The sequence below is a fragment of the Neofelis nebulosa genome, chromosome 2 (assembly GCF_028018385.1).
Source record: "Neofelis nebulosa isolate mNeoNeb1 chromosome 2, mNeoNeb1.pri, whole genome shotgun sequence".
Taxonomy (NCBI): domain Eukaryota; kingdom Metazoa; phylum Chordata; class Mammalia; order Carnivora; family Felidae; genus Neofelis; species Neofelis nebulosa.
Window position 1 is genome coordinate 193,979,855 of NC_080783.1, and position 20,923 is coordinate 194,000,777.

The following is a 20,923-nucleotide window of genomic DNA, read 5'->3' on the forward strand; positions in this document are numbered from 1 at the left end:
TTGGACAGAAAGTTGTCTTAGGCCACGAAAGGCTTAAGGAACCCCTGATAAGAATTTTTTTTATCCTAAGGGCCAGAGGGGAGTCTTGACATACGTTAAGTAGGATTGGGAGTGGGGAAATTCTAGATGGAGAAACATCACTTTGAGAAAAGAATGGAAGGTGAATTCTATGGATACCACAACAGGCCAAGCCCTGGGGGAAAGTCCTGCATGCGTAGCAGGAGCGAGACTGGTGTTCTTGGGTGGCTGTGGAAGCATCTGGAGGGAAGTGGAGGTGAATCTGCATGTTCCTGCAGCCATAGGATTGAGAAGCCCCCACCAGCCGATGTGATGTGTATCCTGGGGAGACCCAGTGAAAGCCGCGTATGGTCAGGGGCCAGAGTCAAGTTCTTGTCTCTGGGAATGGAACCCGCGTTCAGGACAGGGCAGGGTGGGCCCAGCCATAGCGGAATGCTCATCTGAATGGGGAGGTGGAAGGAGCTCCGTGCATCCTGCCCAGGATCTAAGTGGCAGGTGTAGGAGTGACCCAGGGCTGTCACAGCAAATGACCACAATAGAAATTTGTTCTGAGTTCTGGAAGCCAGAAATCGGAAGTCAAGGTGTTGGTGGAATTGGTCCCTTTTTGTTTTAGTTTTAAAAAAATGTTTATTATTTTTGAGAGGTAGAGAGAGAGAGAGAGACAGAGTGCGAGCAGGGGAGGGGCAGAGAGAGAAGGAGACACAGAATCTGAAGCAGGCTCCAGGCTCTGAGCTGTCAGCACAGAGCCCGATGCAGGGCTCAGACCCACGAACCACGAGATCATGACCTGAGTCGGAGTCGGACACTTAACCGACTGAGCCACCCAGGCGCCCCGGAATTGGTCCCTTTTGAGGGAGAATGTGTCCCACGCCTCCCCACTGGCTTCCGGTGTGGCCAGCCATCCTTGGCATTCTTTGGCTGGAAGCTGTATCACCCCGGTCTCTGCCTGCATTGTCACGGGGCCTCCTCTGTGTGTCCCTGTGTGTCCTCTCCTCCTCTTATAAGGACACCAGGCATTGGATTTAGAGCTCACCCTAACCCGGTATTGACTTCACCTTAACTTGATTCCTTCTGCAAAGACCCTATTTTCGGAGCTTCCAGGTCGGTGAACGGGTGGAGATATAGGGGGCACATGTTGAGAGAAAGGGAGGACGTGGGAGCTTCGTGCCCCTTCCCACTTACCTTGCCCTGTGCGCCTCTTCCATTCAGCTGTTCCTGAGTTCTGTGTTTTTCTAATGGCTGGTGACCTAAGCGGATGAACCACTTTGCATTCCTGCCAACAGTCTGGGGGGGGGGGGGGGGGATTCACTTGCTTTGCATCCTCATCAACACTTGTATCATCAATATTTTTTTTCTGGCTATTCTGATAGGTAAGCAGTGGTATTATGAGAGTTTTACACCACTTGGGGAGTGTTGCTGGGGACATCTGAACTACTGTGATGCGGAGTCTGGATAAACACAGGCTCCTGCCAGGAGCCATTCCCTAATTAGCGCCCCCAGTGCCACATGCTCGGGAACGGCTGTTAGGCACACTGATGAATTTAGGGGCACCCAGCAGGAGCCGGAAACAGATCTCTGGGGAAGTGAGAGTATGTCCTTTCTTTGCACAGCCCCAGACACTCTCCCAGCAATTTATCTGATGCTGTTTAATATCAGTGGCAGTAATAAAACACTATTTTCGTGGGGGGGGGGGGCGGGCGGGCGGGGGGGAAGAGCCTATCTCCAAGTAAGGTCACACTGCCAGGTACTAGGGACGAGGACCTGAACGTATTTGGAGGGCGCGCGCAATTCAACCCCCTACGCGTGACTTGCATGGTAGTGTGGTAAAGCATTGGGGGTTGAGGTCATGGTGAACGGGGTCCAGGTACTGGCTCAGCCATTCACCTGCTTGGAAGGCAGCTATGCTCACTACTGTACCGGAAACACCACCCGCCACTCAGACCAGTAGAGCTCGAAGCAATCTCCTAGCCTGAATGAGCCATAGTACCCTCATCTAGAATGTGGTAATAACATTTACCGCCACAGGAGGCTGCTGGGGTTGGGGCGGGGGGGGGGGGTGTCATATAAGGCAGTAAAGTATATGTAGCATGCTTTGCAATGATTGGTGTATAGGAATCATCCATGAATGACCGTGGTCATTACTGTTTTAACTGGGCAGGTCACAGTCTGAGTAACAAGACATCCTGGGGGATCCCAACCAAGAGGCTGAGCACAGAGGTGGGGAATCTGATGGAGACCATACTTGGGAATGCAAGGAGGCAGGTGCCAACCGGAATACCGGACACCTGGAGCAAGCTGGGGCTCAGGGGGCAGATCCTTCCCTGGGGAGGACCCCTGGCTTAAGAGAAGGCTGATCAGCAATAAGTTGCCAGAGGTGGGACCACGTTCACAAGTCTGTTCCCGGAGCCGGGTTCCCCTGGTTTCACTTTCTGGTATGAGGCGAGTATCCAAGCAGCAGCCAAGAGGGCAGGATGCTAAGGGCCAGACTGTGGAGCTGTAGCTGGGTAAATGGTTCTTGCCTTCAGTTCTGGTCGTTGGACACACGGTGGAGCAAATGGCGACAAGTGGCCGCGCACAAGTATGGCGTAGAGTAGGAGAGGCTGGAGCCAGGTGCGTCCTGACAGATTCTTGGTAAGGGAAAGCTGCTTATGGGGATGACGTAATGCCCAGGAAGGGTTGTCCGGCCCGTTTCAGAGGTATAGGAAAGGTATGGAAAGGTCCTCAGGCAGATGGGACCAACAGATCTCTCGTAAGACCAATGAGCGTGATGGACAAGTCAGGTTTGGTTTGGCCAAGGGCATGATTGCTGTGAATATGAGGGCAAGGGCCTTGGACCTTCCTGCAGCCTCAGTTTCCCTCCATAAGAAATAGAGGTTGGAATCGAGTTTTCTGAAGGTCTCTCATCCAGCTCCGACAGCCCACGATTTTACCAACCATCCTCAAAGAAAACTGGCACAAGTGGGAAGAGCCTGCCAAGATTGGGCCTTTCGTTCTGAGTAATGAGCTGGAACAGCAGAGGCTTGACATCTGTTCCCCTCTTTCAAGGGAAGCTGGACAAAATAATGCCTTTTAGCAGCGAAATCGTAACCAACGGTGAAATGTAGTGTTTCCGGCCACAACACCAGCTTTCCTGAAGCCCCAAGGGAGAACACACATCAAAACCCCCTTGAGGAAGGACAGGTTGACCAGCTGACTCTCTGCCGTAAGCACAGAATGCCGTGGACGCCCGCCTCCCAGCATGCGAGAGCCGGAGGACCGGAGGCTGGTGGGAAGATCCCGAAGGTTCCGTGATCCCCAGTCACTAGCCCTTTCATCCAACTTGCCATCAAAGCCAAAGGAAGACTGGCACCATCGACTTTGAGGTTCTTGCCAGGAACCCACTCCAAGCCTCAGAGGCCATTCCCAGAGGCCAGCTCCAAATGAGCAGTGACAATGATGTTGGAGTCAGAGCAGAGCCCCTCAAAGCAATGTGCCTTGAAGGGTTGGGGCCAGGGGAAGCCAAGTTCTAGAATCAGAAGCCCACTACACTCTTGTCATGCCAACATTATACAGGATCCTAGAACGAGCACCGAAAGGAACCTTCCAGCATGCCCCACCCTGGCCCCCACCCCTTTGGGTCCCAGCAGCATCTGCCAGCAGGGGTTCACTTGACAGGAAGCTCCCTAAGAGTGGGAGCTGGGACTCCGGCTCAGCCTTGCATCCCAGACTGGAGCGTAGTAGGTCTTGAGAAGATACACATTATTCACTCTGCACCTTCCCTGATAGTTCTCTCCTTTCGTTGCATTCCTTTGTACACACCCAGAACTGACAGGGCTCCAGGGAGCCACTCAGCATTTCATCTTCCTCTGCCTTCCAAGCTAGGCAAGTTCCGACTCACGCGTTCAGACACTTACAAAAGGAAGGTCCCAGTATGAAACATCCTTTGTATTAGGCTCCTCCTCCCTGTCTGTCCCAGGTTCCAAGGTTCGCTGAACCCTTGGGCTCCAAATGTCAATAATCGGCTGAGGGGGCTGCCACTGAAAGGAAAATCATGGGGGTTGCAACGTCAGGGTTGTGTGTTCGTCATTGCCCTCCGCCCCCCAGCCCGGAGCACCTGCAGAGTCTTTTACGAGCTGGAGTTCTACCCAGATTAGCCTTCCCTTCCTTGAATCTGATTTCAACTTGGTTGTTCATTCCTGTTCTAGGATTGGTGAAGTCAGAGTTAGTGTTAACAGTTAACATTTAGGAAACAATTTGTATAATGTCCATCTCCCCGACCAGATTGTAAGCCCAGAAACCATGTCTGTTTGGCTGAGCTCTGCATCCCTAGTGCTTGGCGGAGCTCATACAACGAATGAATGAGCGCATGAATGAATGAATGAATGAAGCTGGGGCACGCCAGTGGGTGGCTGCCTAGACACATTGCCTTGGAAAGAGATCTCAGAAGCAGCCACCCCGCCTTTGCAAAAAGGTCGTTAGTACTGGTCTTTAGGACCCGAGCTCCCTCTGTGTTCTGCCCACACCTGAGATAGGGAAGTGATAGCTTGATTTACATTCTGATATGTAAATAGCCACAGGAGCCCTCCCAGAGGAAAACACTATTAACTAACAAATATTCTAGAGGCTGAGATGGGGCTTGGGAATGGACAAACAAAGCAGTAAATCAGCTACAGTCCCAGCTGCACTTAGGAACTCACTGGTAAATAGGCAGATAAGACAGAAAGTCACATGGCCACACATCCTGCATTCAACCTCAGCAGGTTAGGACCTTACCGTGGGGCAGAGCAAGCTTCATGGGAGTTTAGAATTGGAGGCTATCAGGGAGAGCTTCTTGGAGGAGGTAGCCTGTGCAAAGAAAAATCGTAGGTGGTAAGAGACAGCAGGGAGAGGGCATTCTCAATAGGGCACAATGTGTGCAAATCGGGGAGGTGAAAAAGGGAATGTGGTCATCAGGAAGCAGTTACATGGGGTCTCACATAGCAGGAGACCAGTGGGGTGGAGGCTGGAAAGGTGGGAGAATGAGGGATTATAGATTTTTAATCAGGAAAAGCTCAGACCGAAGAGACAGACCTTTAATTATTACCCTCATTAAAATTGTGGTGAGCTAAAATTGGCCAACATAGGAACATTCCTAGCCTTCCCCACCCCCTTCCTTTCTTCCTCTGCTTTGCTCTCTTCCCTCCCCTCCCCTATGGAAGAGGGCTCTGGACTTATCTCTCCTTCCAAAGAGGGTATTATTTTTGCCCAACTGGTCTTCGGGGACTCTTAGGATGTACAGAATATCCAGAACAGAGCGAAGCAGTCAAGATGTGGAAAGGAGAGGAAAACAGATTCAAATAAGGTTGCTTGTGGATTCATGATGTTTGAAAGTCACAGAGAAAGAGCAGGAGCTATTTTTGAAGGTTTGTAGATTGCTGAACTATATTTATTTGACAAAACCCCATTTTGAGAATGAACCCCCATGGGTTACAGCTTTAATAGGGTTCCGTTCTCTGCGTGTCAATACCGCTGTCCTCTTCCTGGAGGCCAAGAGCTCTTGGAGAACGGGGGTCAAGTCTAATTCATCGTGGTCTCCCCAGCATGCTGGGCATGGCCTGGCGCAGGACAAAGGTTAGTAAAAGTTGAAACTGAAGAGTGGGCAAGTGACCCAAGGCTCAGACGACGGGCTCCATTCCGCTCCCTTACCCTCCCTCCTCCAGGAAGAGGTGTCTGTCCCCTGCTAGTCTGAGGCTTGGCTCTTACGTCTGTCTGTGCATATCTGTCTCATTGCAGAAGGCAGATCTGGCCGTGGCCCCCCTGACCATCACCCATGTCCGCGAGAAGGCCATCGACTTCTCCAAGCCCTTCATGACACTCGGTGTGAGCATCCTGTATCGAAAACCCAATGGCACCAACCCTAGTGTCTTCTCCTTCCTCAACCCTCTGTCCCCAGACATCTGGATGTACGTGCTGCTCGCCTACCTGGGTGTCAGCTGTGTCCTCTTTGTCATTGCCAGGTAAGGGTAATGCCTTGGCCAGAGCTCTGGCCCAAGGTTGGGATTTTAGGGAGCCAGACTGGTCCCTACATCCTCAGTCCTTCACACAGAAGGCCCACGTTTAAGGCCACTGCGCTGCCTGTCCCTGTGTCCTTTGCTGAGGCTCAGATCCCTTTACATCCTTCAAGCAACATTCCATAGCCCCCTGGGTATGACTCCCCCAGGCCTTACTCTAGTCTGTGTCCACAACTGGGAGGCAACTGTTGTATCCCAGGCCCTGGGAGCGGGTTAAGCCATCACCCAGAGCTGATCACCTGGGCCAGGCACCCAGTACGACAGACTCAGGTGCACTGGATGGTCCATGGTGGTTGGTGGGAGGAGGTCACTAGGGGGCAGGTTCAGCTTGGTGTTTACTGAGCACCTGGCGTTTGCCAAGCACCGTGCTCTGGAACTTAGAGCCATTGTCTTAAGTGATTCTCTCAGTCTGCCATGAAGGGGAGATGTCTGAGGCTCACAGAGGTCCCATGTTTGCCAAGGCCATCCTGGCAATAAGTGACACATCGGGCATTTGAACTCTGGTCACCCGGTGCTTTATGTGTGACCCACATCTCTGACCACCTGGACGTTTGTCCTTTGCCCCTGCCCCAAGGTGGCAGCTCCCAGGCCCTGAGCCCTCTGCCCCCTCCTTCCAGGCTCCGGCCCCAGCCCCTGCCCTGGTTCCTTTTTCTCTAAATCCTAACGAGGTGCGAAGAGGGGCTTCTCTAGAGAGGCAATTTGAGATCCAAGGACTCGGTGTTTTGGCCTTTTTTTTTCTTCCCCCTCCGGAGTCTTCTTTGAAAGCCTTCCCCCCACCCCGCTCCCTTTCGCTCCCTCCTCCCGCACAGAGAGAGACCAAAGGGAAGGATGTGAGGGATGAAATCTGCCTGCCTCGGAAGCCCTGGGCTGCCAGCTGGCCGGTGCCGCCTGCCTGCTCTGCCCAGCCCGCCTGCCACGGAGAGGCCTTTATCACGCCTCTTTCTCTAATGGCCTAACAAGCCTTTGAAAGCAGGAGCCACTCTCCAGAGCTCTTACTATAATTTTAGCAGCTCCAGCCCACCCTCGGCTCCCCACCCCCTGCAAAACAGGGCCAGTTTCTCTGGCGTTCCTTCCGCCCATTCCGTGTGCGCGGCCAGTCCCCCTCCAGCCCCTGGCCTTTCAGCCTGCTTTTCGCCGCCTGCCTCCCGGCGAGGAAGAAAGGGGCCCCCTTGCCAAGGTTAGGCTGGGGAGACTTTCTGGAAGAGATGGGATTTCTGCAGCTGCTGGAATGACAGGACAGGAGAGGGGCAAGGGACCTGGTCACAGAGCCGCGAACAGGGTCATAGTACAGTTGGCACGTTAGGTAACACACATGTTACACCCTTCCCGTCTGATCCTTAGAAAGGTCTAGGGAAGTGGGTATAATTCTCCCCACTTTGCAGAAGTAGCAAACGAGGTTCAGAGCGGCTAAGTCGGTGCCTAAGGTCAGAGAGCTTCTTCTTACAGAGTTGGGTCCCAGAGCGAGGCCTGTCAGTTTGGAGTCGGGTGGCAAACACAGGTGCCCGTGGGGCTGGACAGGAAGCTAGAGGGAGGGAAGCAGGGAGGGGGAGAGACGGAGCAGACTGGAGGATGCTCCCCTGGGGAGGACAGCCTCTCTGGGCTCCAGCAGACGGCACTGGGCAGGAATGCAGGGCCAGAAGGACAGAGTTCATGGTTTTTAGAGACACATGTAGATTTTTCAAGGGACAGCTCATGACTTCTATAGGTAGCCACTAACTTGATTTTTTTACAACACTGTCAGGGTCAAGCCAAGCACATCCATAGGCTAGAGGTGGCCCTCTGTCCCCCCTCCCATGTGGCCTGTGTCCTTTAGACCGCTCCACGTTGGTTGCTGGAGAGCTGGACACAGCTGCCCCAGAGGTGGGGTCCGTGAAGTGTGGGCAGGTCCCCAGGCCCACTTCAGGGCTGCTCTGCTGAGTCGCACGACCGTCCGTCTTGTAAAGTGGCCTGGCCTGTGTCTGTCGGGCACCAGGAGTCGAGGCATTAACTAAGGCCTTTTTCCACCACCACAATGTTCTGCTTTATGCCTGGAGAGGTAGAAGGACAGGAAAGGAAGGAGTGTGCATTCTCACAGAGGACAGGACTGCCGGCACTCGTCAGCAGAGGGGTGGTTAAAAGCACCTATGAAGTCATTACAGGGAGTTAGGCAGATCCGGAAGAACTGATCTGGAAAGAGGCTGGTAACTTATTCAGTGGAAAATCCAAATTTTAGGGAGTACTATGGTATGATTTTTTGTGTGTTTAAAAAGTATCACAGGTACCGTGTATGTGGGCACACAGGACTGGTGGGGTCTCGTCAGAAATCATCTTTATCTCTCCCCGCCCACCTCCCAGTGTGTTCAGAGGTGAGGCTGTCCTTGCCCTCGGTGAAAGTTTTTTCAGGGCCTGACACTTTTTGGCCCACTCCCAGGTCTCAGAAATCCTAGGTCTCTCTCCAACCACAAACACTGTTTCAATTCGGAAACTAGAAGGTTGAGGGGCACCTGGGTGGCTCCGTCGGTTAAGTGTCCGACTCTTGGTTTCGACTCAGGTTGTGATCTCGCGGTTGGTTGGTTCGAGCCCTGGGTCGGGCTCCGTGCTGATGGCGCGGAGCCTGCTTGGGGTTTTCTCTCTCTCTCTCTCCCTCTCTCTCTGCCCTTCTCACTCTCTCTCCCTCAAAAATAAATAAATACAAACTTAGAAAAAAAAAATCAGAAAGTTGAGTCCGGTATAGTCCTCGACATTTCTAGACATTTCTACCTTTGTTCACAAATCAGACTCCTCCCCTCGCCTGCACCTGGGCCCGCCTGGGCAGTGCCTCCTCGGTCGGCCTGCTCCCCCGCTCAGCACCCAGCCCTGCAACAGCCCAGGCCCTGTGGCTTCTCCCTGTTACGGTCCTGTTGCCCGTCTCGGATAGGACCCAAGGTGGAGCCGGGCCCATCTGGTCCAGGGAAGCCCTGTTGGCCCAGGGTCCTTACACCTGGCTGTGTCTGGGCACGCAGGCCAATGCCATGCAGCAGGGACTTGCCTTCCTGCGTGCATCCACGAGGCACACCTCAGCCACACACACATGGACCCAGGCGGCGGTCCACCTCGTTACAGAGCCGCTTGCCTGGCTCCCCCCGGCAGTCCCGTGGGAACCCCTCTCCCCAGACTTCACGGGGAGATCCGGGGACCGCTGAATGCGCGGCTCTCTCCAGAGGTCTCTTCCCCAGAACCTTCCCACAGCAGCCTCCGCCTCCACTCTCCTCGGGCTTCAGTCTCTTCCTTCTGGATTTCTAGAGCCCCTAGCCAGTTTGTGGCCACTGCCTTTGAATATCCCCGTCTTGGTTGGAAGCCTCCCTTTAAAATTTCACGCGTGTAGGATCTTCCCACTTTGTGAGGACAAAATTCTTCTCACGCGAGCTTTGGCGATCAATGTATAATTCATTAAAGCTTTTAAAGAGGGGGCTGGAAAAGTCACAACAGCATGCTTAAAGCGTATCGTACATTAAAAAACAAAACAAAATTATCCTGGACACCTCTCTCCTTCTGGGTCTCTCGTCTCAGCATCCTACCCCACGCCAGCCACGCCAGCCTCTTGGGGACCGTCTCCACAGGCTCTCAGTCTCCCCCCAGGACTGTAGCCTCCTCCGGCTTTACACTTCCTCAACTGCAACCCTTTTGCAATAAACAAAGATCCCTCCGTAATCAGGACTTCTCTTCCTTAGAAGGCAGTGGGGGGCTTTAAGTAACAATTTTTTTTCCTGTCATACAGGTATTTGTAGATTCAGAGCGAAAAAATCTGAACACTTATGTAACACATTGTTCTCTCCGGGGGTGGGAACCCTCCAGTACTTTTCACTTTTTCACTGTATTCTTCTAGACCGTTTGAATATTTTATGAAGAGCATGTTTTGCTTCTTTTTTTTTTTTCCATTTTAAGTACATAAGTAATTGAAAAGCCGATTCTTGGGGCGCCTGGGTGGCTCAGTCGGTTCCACGTCCGACTTCGGCTCAGGTCATGATCTCACGGTTCGTGGGTTCGAGCCCCGCGTCGGGCTCTGTGCTGACAGCTCAGAGCCTGGAGCCTGTTTCAGATTCTGTGTCTGTCTCCCTCTCTGCCCCTCTCCCACTCACCTCTCTCTCTCTCTCTCTCAAAAATAAATATTAAAAAATTAAAAATAAATAAATAAGCATTAAAATATTTAAAAAAAAAAAGAAAAGCCAATTCTTATTTTGAAAAATTAATATAATCCATATAAAGCAACAGGCTTCCCTGAAATTCCTGCCACCATTCTGACCCCCTCCCCAGAGGGCAACACTGATATTTTTAGACAGGAATCTTTCCAGACTCTTCCAATGGGTTTGTATACACATGTATGTGAAGAGGTGTAGGGCTGTGTCTTTAGGAATCTATTTATATAAATGTGATCATATTGTTCGTATTTTTATCATCTATTTTTTTTTAACCCAACAGCATGTGTGGAAGGACTCTCCCTGTCGGGACATCTAGACATCTCTCATTCTCTCCCATCAGCTGTGTGACATTGCAGAGTATGGTTCTGACACAGTTTACTTAATCATTTTTCTGTTGAAGGACATTTAGGCTGTTTCCAGTTTTTGCTATTGCAAACAATGCTTTGATAAACACCCTCTTTATGCTCGTGTACGGGCGTTTTTTCTAGGCTGGATAATGAGTCACAGAATTGCTAGGTTGAAGGGCATGTGCACTTTTAATTTTAAGAGATACTGCTGAATTACTTTTACAGCCAGAAAAGGGCATTAACAATAAAGAACGAGAAGCAAAATGGCCCTGAGTTCCCATTCCCTGCCTCCCCAGCAGAACACTAAGTCAATCGGAGTTAAAGGGGCAGCGCGGCCGTTTGCTAAGCAAGCAGCCCCTTCCCCCCCGCTGCCGGCTCCCCACAGCTCCGCCCCAGCGCTCCCCTCTCCCTGCTGCAGGTTCAGCCCTTACGAGTGGTACGATGCACATCCCTGCAACCCTGGCTCCGAGGTGGTGGAAAACAACTTCACTCTGCTCAACAGCTTCTGGTTCGGCATGGGGTCCTTGATGCAGCAAGGTATGTGGCCTCTCCCCAGGGGCCTCCTCTCCAGGAGGGGGTACCTCCTCTCCTGAGTCCGCAGAGCCTGCCCACCTTCCAGGGCAGCCTCAGACCTGCTAAGCTGCCAGCAGGTTGGAGACACCTGGATAGTCAGGTGTGTACCCTTGTCTCGGGTCCCTGGCTGAACTGGCTCAGGGTCTGAGGCGAAAGCAGATAAGCCAGCCCACCCGTGGCGTGCAGGGCTCATCCTTAGCCTCTCCTGCTCTAGCTGCAGTGGACATAACAGCATCCTGCTTCTGGGGGCCAGCCCCACTGGTGGCCTCGCCACCTTAGACTTTGGCTGAGCAAAGCTGAGCTGAGAATGGGCCAGACTGGAGGCAGGGAGGCAGGGCGGGAGGTCACTGCAGGAATGAAAGCATGAGACCTGAACTGGAGTCGTGGCCGTGGGGGTGGAGCACAAAGATGGACCAAGAGAACTTCAGGATGTCGCAGGGACAGGACTTGGTGACCACCCAGCCCTGGGGAGCCTGGGAACCGGAAGGGTCCTGGCTGAGGTGGGGACATTAGCCTGAGCGCGTCAGGGACGGTATGCACGGAAGGATACCGTTTTCTTCCGTGTTCTCGAGTAGGGGGGGCTGGTGTACCGCACCTGTCGCCAGCCTGGTGGCCTCCCCTTTGGCCAGATCAGCAGCTGCTCAGACGTCTCACAAAGCAGAGTACCTGCACGGGCTGCAAGGAGCGTGGTGCAGACATGCCACGGGCTGAAGCGCGTGTGCAAGGAGAGGAGCCCCCGGGCAGGAAACACTCCCGGGGAGGACCCCACCACCGCCGCCCTGCGAGCCAGCCTTGCTGGCCAGGAGCCACGTGCTCCTTGCTTCTGCCTGTCGAGTCACACATCTAAAGCCTCTTAATTCAGGGAATGAGGTGTTGGGGGAGTGTGGAACCAAAGTCTCTGCCTATGTTAGGGTCCCACTGCGGGGCAGTGGGTGACAAGGGGGCAAGGAAGGGAAAGAGATCCCAGGGGCAAGAATTCTCTGTTCCTCGCTCACCTGTGTGTGCTCAAGAGGCCCACTACAAATCCTGGTCTTCAGTAGACCTCGATCAGCGAATGCGAAATGAATGGTATTATCCCAGCGTGTCCTGAGTGACCGCTACGTGCCAAGCCCTGTGCTGGGCACTAGAACGGAGGAAGAGGAGAGAGAAATCTGCCCCCGACTCGAACGATCTCCCAGCCACGACAGAGGCCAGCTCAGGGGCCCGGGTAGGGGTCCAGCAGGGCCTGGCGGAGTCCACAAAGGAAACAAGGAAAACAATTCATTCTCCCTCTTGGGGGGGCAGCCCTCACCATAGCTGGGAGCTATCTGATGAGGCTGGGTGTGGCCGGGTGGGGAAGGGAGCCTCAGAGCTCCCAGTGGTCTCCAGAGCTGGGAGGCGACAGGCGACTTTTGACGGAAGTGTCTCTTTCAGTCCTCACTATTAATGAGTACTCTGAAGCCTCACCTTGCTTCTTTGTCCATCGTTATCTTTTCTCGGTGACAGTTGGGAAAGACCTGGAAAGCCCCTCAATGCAGTAATAGCTTCTCTCCAGCTGCTATTCAAAGCATGGGCCCCTGATGTATTCCCCACGAGGTTTTGATTAGGAGGGAGAAAAATAGTTATGTATTTGAAAAACTCTCCTTTGAGTGATTTCTTTGAGAAAAAAAAAAAATCATCCATATCAAAGCAGACACTTTTCAGATTGCAGGTCCAAACATTCTGGGAAGTTCAGGAGTCACTTGCTATTTAAATCTCTTGAAAGCCACCTCGTTAATTACTTCAGTTAGAAGGTTTCATCTAAATTGTGCTCCGCACCCAAGGTCAGGGAGGAAGAGTGATCTATTTCGGCAAAAAAGCTTCAAAAAATGTTGATTTTCTCCTCCTGCGAAGCACCACCCGGCAATCCTGTGTTTGTGCACCGCTTGTATTTCCAACACATTCTCCTCCAGTTCTGTCGCGCTATTTGTGCGAGGCTGGGACAGAGGAAGGACGATTCTCCGTGCTTTGCAGTGTTCCAGAGGGGGAAAGCGTCTGGCATAATCACACAGAGTTAGGAGCATGATTCACTCAGGAACCCAGGGCTTTCTACTCGGAACCTGGGACCCCAGGGGGCTGACAAGCCTGTGAAATGGTGTGCATGTGCGTGTTGTTCTAGAACAATGGTTCTTAAATTTTAGCCCGCCCCAGGATCCCCTAGAGGGCTCACCAGACCCAGACTGTGGCGCCCCACCCCTCAATGACTGATTCAGTAGGTCCTGGGAAGGGGCCTGGGGCCGTGCCCGTCTAACCGGCTCCTGGGTGACGCTGAGGCTGCTGGTCTAGAGACCACAGTGAGCACTCAGCTGCTCAGCTCTTACTGGATTATCAGTGGAGTCTGGGCCCCAGAGGACTTGAGCAGCCCTAGACATTGTCCGGGACCGCCTGCCCTCTCCATTCTCCCAGGGTCGGAACTGATGCCCAAAGCCCTGTCCACGCGCATCATCGGCGGCATCTGGTGGTTCTTCACGCTCATCATCATCTCCTCCTATACGGCCAACCTGGCCGCCTTTCTGACCGTGGAGCGCATGGAATCTCCCATCGACTCTGCTGATGACCTGGCCAAGCAAACCAAAATCGAGTATGGGGCTGTCAAAGACGGGGCCACCATGACCTTCTTCAAGGTGAGACCCTCCCCCTCCCTTGCAGCACCACAAGCTGACCCTCCCATGCCCTTCACTGTCCTTCCCTAACTGCACAGAATCCATGGGCCAGGAACCCCGGGGGCTCAGGCCCGGCCTGTTTGAGACCGGTTGGTTTCAGGGAGCTTTGATGACGTGGCCACCTGAGCTGGTCCCGGCACAGAGAGTACACGTTGTCACCCCTGGGACAGGCAGGGTAAATGTGCTGTTCTCTTAAATCGTCACAGGTGGGAGGATGAGACTGGAAAAGGGGAAGGAGAAGCGTGGCCCGGACACCCAAACGGGGGCCGGGGCAGTGGGCGCCCTGCACCTGGCTTAGGGTCTTCATGACCTCCATCTTCCAAGGGGCTGCCCTGCACTTGGAGGTGAGCTCTCCACCACGGAGAGCGTGGCCGGGGACATGTCCTCCAAGGAAGGGAGGAGGTTAAAACTTGAACAGGCGTCTATAAACATTTCTTAGCGTGTTACACTCTTGGAATGCCGGTGTCTGGATGCAGCCCCTGCCACCTGCTACGGTCACTGTCCTGAGGGGCATCCAGCCATGGCCTCCCTGCTCCTCCTGTAGGGTTTTGGCTCAGTTCCCCCAGGGTTTCCACCTCCTACCAGAGTAGCTATGGTGGAGGAGACTGACTGACCCTGAGAACCAGTAAAGGTTCTTCTGGAAATTAAAGTAAAAACAACAACAGCGGCCACCGCCGAGAGCTCACAGTGGGCCAGACTAGCGGCTTGGCTTCACTGAATCATCAGAACAAGGCCTGTGAGGTGGGAACCACAACTGTTTCCACTTTGCGCGTGTGGAAACTGAGGCTCAGAGTGATTAAGCAGGTCGTTCAAGAACTCAGAGCTGAAAGACCCAGGTCTGCCTTCCTCCAAAGCCCACGTTCCAGGCCGTTTGTTCTTAGACTGGAATATGCATCCAAATCACCTGGAAGGCTTGGGGAAAACCCAGATTCCTGGACCCCACCCTCGGAGTTTCTGGTTTTGTAGGTCTAGGGCAGGGCCACGAATGTGCATGTGTAAGGCATTCCCAGGTGCCACTGGTGGTGGTCCAGGGACCACACTTGGAGAACCACTACTCTAAGGGTTTCTCAGAAATGGTTAGGATTCGGGAACTCGGGGACTGTAGGTCTAGGCATCCATCCATTTAATTAGTCACTTGCTCTCAATCAGTCTGGAACCCTGGGCCCTGGTTCCCCATCCCCCCAGCTCTTGGGTCCTTCCACGCTAAGCCTCTGAGGGATGAGTTGAGCCTCCAGAGGGGCCTGAGGGAGGAGAAAGGAAGGAAGGAGAGGGCAGGGAGGGAAAGCCTCTACCTCCTGGAACCCCACCAGCACTGGCCCCTACCCTGGCCTCCCCTGTGTCCCTCCTTGAGGGACAGCAGATGTTTAGTGAAGAGGAAAGAGAGGAAGAGGGCTCCCCTTGTGAACATCGCTGCTGCCACCAAGAAGTGGCAAATGTGGCCTTCCTGAGAGGTCACTATCATGCATCTGGTGCGAGGAACATATAAAAGTGTCATCACAGGCATGCTGGGGGCTCTCTGGGACCCCGTGTAGGTGTTCATGAGTGTGGGCAGTATGTGAGCATGTGTGTGCCTGCGTGTGTGTATCACAGTATACGGTACACATAAACATGCATTTAGGCACGTATGGGTGCACACAGGTGCCCATGTACAAAGTCTGCCTGTGCAGGTCTATGTGCATCTTGGTGCTCAGACATAAGCGTTTGCATATATCTGTGGGCGTACCGGCGAGCATATGCATGCGTGTATGTCTGTGGTCTGGGCATGTGTATGTGTACACAGGTGTATATGCCAGAATGTCTACGTGTGTGTGCATGGAGATTATGTGTGTGCGTGTCTGCTTACATGTCCCCGTGGGTGTGTCTAGACAAATGTGAACATGGCGGGGGGGTGGGGGTGGACCTCTGTGTCAGCCCACGCGTGTATGTGTGTCATAGCTTGCATGTGTGCATGATGGCCCCTGCACGCGTGTGTGTCTGCGTGGGTGTGTCAGCAAGTGTATGTCATGGTCCGTGCATGTGTGTGTGCCTCATAGCCCCTGCATGCGTGTGTCTGCATGTGCGTGTGATGGTTCACGTGTGTGTGTGTGTGTGTGTGCGCGCTGGTGTGAGTGTGCCTGCTCGTGCCTGTCCCCAGGCTGTGGCCCAGCCCTTTGACTGTGCCAAAGCATCTCTCTCATGCATTACACATGAGCCCATCTCTAAGCAGGGCTCCCGATCAAAGGGAAGCGGCATAAATAAGGCCGGTGCAGGCTCATTGCCGCTGATTGGATGCCCTTGCCTCCCTCCACGCTAAGATGCTCAGATTGGCTTCCAAGAGCCTAGTTCCAGCTCCCCGCTGAGCCTCTGTCCTCAGCATCAAGCAGCACCCCCGGCAGCCTGCTCCGCCCTCACGCACCTTCCCTGCAAACAGTGCAGCCAGGAGGGCGGGGGAGGGACACAGATGCTGTCACCCAGCTGGGATGCTGGGGCACGAGGGCCCATGCTCACAAGGGCCGCCGGCCAGAAACAGCAACTCCGCATCTCCTGCGGGACCAACTCCACTTTCCTGCTCTCCTGATCACCAATTAATTCCTCTGGATGTCTGGCTACGTTGCCTCCTGCTTTTTTTTTTTTTAATGTTTATTTTTGAGAGAGAGAGAGAGACAGAGTGCAAGACAGGGAGGTGCAGGGAGAGAGGGAGACCCAGAATCCAAAGCAGGCTCTGCGCTCCGAGGCGTCAGCCCAGAGCCCGACGCAGGGCTCGAACCCACGAACTGCGAGATCATGACCGAGCCGAAGTCGGACGCTCAACCGACTGAACCACCCTGGCGCCCCTACGTTGCCTCCTGCTTTAATCCAAGTGCAGCTCTTCCTGCCCAGGCTCCCTTTTCTCTGGCAACAGCAGTGGGAATGCTTTCCAGGCTGAGAGGAGCTTGAACATGGGGACCCTAACCCTGCCTCGGATGATGAGGTAGAAGCCAACACCCACCCAGAAGTTTCCCGGACAAGCTTGCTTCCTCCCCTCTCCCCTGCCCGTGAGTGAATATGGCGCTAGGGTCAGATGGGGATCAGCTTCAGGAGTAGACACAGGGAGCCTAGGAGACATTGGCAAGGTCGACGATAATAGTAACATTTATCAAGCACTCACTGGGTGCCGGGCAACATTCCATGCACTTGGCCTGTATCCGTGTGTGTCCTCCTCACAACTCTGGAAGGTACAGACCATTGTGATCATCTCCCATTCTACCCCTGAGGAAAGCAGGCTCAAAAGTGGCCTGAGTTCACACGGACTTGCCTAAGATCAACAGCTAATGAAATGCAGAGCAGGGATTTGAAACCCCCGCGGTCTGGCGCCAGGGGCCGTGCTCTCTGTCGCTGTGTGCATGCGGCTTCTCTAAGGAGTCAGCCACGGTCTGGGATTCGGTTGGGGAAGAGCAGAGCCGCAGCCAGTGCGCCTACGTATCCCCAGTCCACACAGTCCCACTGCATCCCGCGTAGTTGTTCAAGCGATACACGTTGAGCGGACGCCGTCGCTGAATTAGAGTTTGGGAAAAAAAAGAGGCAGAAGCCAAGTCGAGCAGGTGCAGGAGACGGGTTAAGGGCAGGAACTGAGCAGGTGGCTCCCTGAACATCCTGGGGTGCAGGGCAGGGGAACTTCGTGTGCTCCTACAGAGCGCCCTCCCCCCGCCCCGACTGAGAGGAGAGCTCCAGGGAGAGAACCCACTGCTGTCCAAAGGCAGCAGCGGGAAGCGGGAAGCCAGGCTCTGGGGGGGGGGGGGGGTGGGGAGGGAGGGGAGGGGGTGTGCCAGAGCCCCGTGCCCACCCTGCAGCCTGGGAGACGGGGCGGCTCCAGGCGCCCCGGCATTCCAAAGGAAATTGCATTTGAAGAGTTGTCGGGGAGCAGCAGACATCACAAACAGCGTCTCCTGTGCTGTCCTCCCTCCATCTGGGAAGATAAAAATTAATTAGGAGATGAAAAAAGGAAGTCTTTGAAAGCACTGTTTGGCTGTAAAAATATGTAGGCAAAATGTAAAGAAGAACATTGGGGAAGCGTGTTCTTTGGGCAGCTCTGAAAGGAGAAGCTGTACAGCCTCTCTGAGGATTTAGCCCCCTTTGGTGCTGGCGCAAGGCAGGCACATCGCAGAGGGAGGGACTGCGTGTGAGAGACAGCCGCTCAGGGCAGAGACCAGAGCTGGGGGCCAAGAATTCCAGGCTCCCTGGGGCTCTGGCACCGTCAGCCCCTCCCTCTTGTATAGGCCTGCCCTGCTGTAGCAAGGGAGCCTGGAGAGTTCCTGGAGAGACCTCTGTCCAGCCCCCCACCTTCCAGCCGCTCAGCCGACTCTTCCCTGAGCTGGAAGCCTCACCCTATCTCAGCCTCCAGTTTCTCCTGACTCATCTGCCGGCCTGTCCAGGGTCAGAGTCTTGCCTTCAAGCAGAAGGAGGGTGGGAGGGCCAAAACGCAAGGACCGGGCGAGGTTCGGTGCCGTGTAGCCTGGCCCTGTCCAGTCACATCCGTCTTAAAGTCAGACCGCCCAGGACTTGTTGTCTCTGCTGGGGGACCTTGGGTAAGTCACTACTTCTCTGAGCCTCATTTTGTTCACCTGTACGACGTGGGTACTGATTGCCACCAGACGGCACTCAGCGACAGGACTCAACGAGCTACCGCACGTACAGTGGTTAGCCCAGTGCTGGACGCAGAAGCACCCAAGTCAGATGCTCCTCTGGTTGGCTGACCCAGAAGACTGGGAAGCAGGCCAGACCCTTTTCTCCTTTTGCCCCGTAGTCCCCAAAGGATTTGGAGAGGGACCAGCCAGCGGACACCTGGTGAAGCTCCCTTCCCCTGGGTCTGTGGGCTTTGTGAAGGACCTTGGTGTCTCTCACGGGATGGTCATATGCCTCCGCACAGAGCTAAGAACTCAGAAGGAGCCCCGAGATCCTCAGAATAGGAGAGATCCCGAGAGGGCAGGCAGAGGGGCAGGGACAGGTGCAGGGCTGGGCCAGTGATGAGGGGAAGTGACTGAAAACTACTGTTCCTGAGGACCTCTCTGTGCCTTCATTTTCTCATCTATGGAATGGGTATGATAACAGTACCCATCTCGCAGAGTTACTGAGATGATTAAGTGGGACAATTCACGTAAACAGCTTAAAACCGTAGCTGACACGGAGCATACATGCCCTAAATGTTAACTGTGTTTATTGTTTGTTGTTGAAACTGGAGATACGCAGGCCTCTTCAGCCCACAGATGCAGTTTTGGGGGCCATGCATCGCTTGCATTTTCTTACGTTAGTTGCCAGCATTTTAAAATTGAGAGCTTTTTGCATTTAAAAAATTCACATTTCCAGCTTCTTGAAAATGTGAAAGATTTGGCATCACTGAGCTGCTCTCTCGCTGAGCACCAGTTGTGGGAGCCAAGAGGCAAGTATCAATCTCTCCAGTGTTATCAATTCCACTCAGCATTTCCTACTTATTTTACAGCGCCCTCCCTGGCCCCCGTCAGCACCGGGCTTTCCTACCTTGCACTTTGCGTCATTTATTTTCTATAGAAACTCTGCATTATAGCAATTATTATGCCCGATTTCCAGATGAGAGAACTTAGCCTTAAAGAGCAATAATGATGTCATCCACTTGTCCAGCACTTCCTAGGGACCCAGCCCTGTGCTAAGCCAGCCCCCATTTGACAGAGGTGGAAGATGAGGCTCAGAGGTGTGACGTCACTTGCCTGTGGTCCCAGAAGGAGCTGGCATTTGAACCAAGGTTGGCATGACACCAGAGTCCATGCAACAGAGCTGACCCCTCCTGCCGCCTCTATCCCCAGCCTGCAGCCCCCGCCTTCCCAGGCAAGCCTCAGGGGGCATGTGCGGACAGCAGGGTGACCGCTAGACTGGAGGGTCCGTGAGTCTGTCCTGGTGAGGTGACATGTAATGGCGGGCAGAAGCAGCAGACTCTGGGAAGCCGCCTGGTCCCTAAGGAAATAATCCAGGAGACATGATTAACTGCCAAAGCCTCCACACCCAGGGATAAGCAAGCCAATTAATTTGAGGAAAGGTCTCCTCTCCAACATGGAAAATACCCAAGGTCTCGCATGGAATCACATCGCTTCTGCCTCTCTGCACCTGTTCCCTGGGATTCAGCTCCCTTTGAAATATATATATATATATATATATACATATATATATATATATATACATTTTTCTTGTACAGAAATGTTAAATTCTCAAGATTAAGTATCTTCAGTTGGGGAAAATCAATTTACTTCTTTGAGGAGGCTGGAATTGAAAGTCGTGAGCCTGAAACTTACTTTCTTGCCAATTTTACTGATAAAAAAAGCCTCTCCGTCCTGGCACATCGCCCTGTATTGGCTGCTCCAAATGATTCCATTAATTGATTTGGGTGACTGGCCCTGAAGCAATGCTTATTAAGGTTCCCACTGGAGCTGGGACAGGCAGGATGACGTGGGAGCCATAGGTGTGCGGGTCTCCGTTCCCTGGGGTGGTGATCATAGCTCCGACCTGAGACTCCAGGAGGGGCCCTGGCTATATCCCTCCCTGCCTCAGATGGGCCTGCTAGAAGGGAGATTTTCCGAGTTGTGCCTTGGAATCACAGAATCCCTGAAAGACAGAAGGAAGGAATTTAAGGGGAGCCAGAGACCATGAGTGGATATGGCTGAGCATCTGAAAATGGGAGCCCCAAAATACAGAAGCACAGCCAGTGGCCATTCTAGGGAGGCAGATTTCAGAACCACCTGTTTAAAGTTTGGAGGTGAGAATTTGTTGACACTGGAACTGGGAGAGTTGAACCTCTTGAAATCAGCATCACAGCCGTCTTCACGCCTTTTTGTCACCTCTCCTCTCAAGAGGCCCTAGCTTCCTGGCGCTCTTACCAGCTCCCTCCCTGTAATCCTTCAGCTTTGAGGCTGAAGGCCTTCAGCCTCAACACCCCCCCCACACACACACACACAACCCCCGAAAGAAATTTCTGTCTCCATTTATGGTGGAGTGTTACTGGAAAGAACATATGTTTTGATGGCAGGAGCCTGCTTCTGCTCGACTTGCTGTGGAAAGAAGGAATAAGGTGTTGGGGGAGGATGCGGGGAGGAGTTTGCAGAATGAGGATGAGTTCTCATCTCTTTCTGAGACAG

General features: G+C 53.5%; 1 protein-coding gene and 1 long non-coding RNA gene across 2 annotated transcripts in view; one reads left to right on the forward strand and one right to left on the reverse strand.

Moving 5' to 3' along the window:
• GRIK3 (glutamate ionotropic receptor kainate type subunit 3) overlaps window positions 1-20,923 on the forward strand; it is a 227,449-nt gene that overhangs the window by 193,540 nt on the left and 12,986 nt on the right. The window contains exons 11-13 of the mRNA XM_058718034.1: window positions 5,770-5,993; window positions 10,970-11,088; window positions 13,549-13,766. Of these exons, the coding sequence (XP_058574017.1) occupies window positions 5,770-5,993; window positions 10,970-11,088; window positions 13,549-13,766 (561 nt within the window). The remainder of the gene's footprint in view (window positions 1-5,769; window positions 5,994-10,969; window positions 11,089-13,548; window positions 13,767-20,923) is intronic.
• On the reverse strand, window positions 16,894-18,039 carry LOC131505013 (uncharacterized). The gene is made up of 2 exons (XR_009258236.1): window positions 17,608-18,039; window positions 16,894-17,317 (listed from the first exon to the last, which is right to left on the reverse strand). It is a non-coding gene; the product is annotated as an uncharacterized LOC131505013 (long non-coding RNA).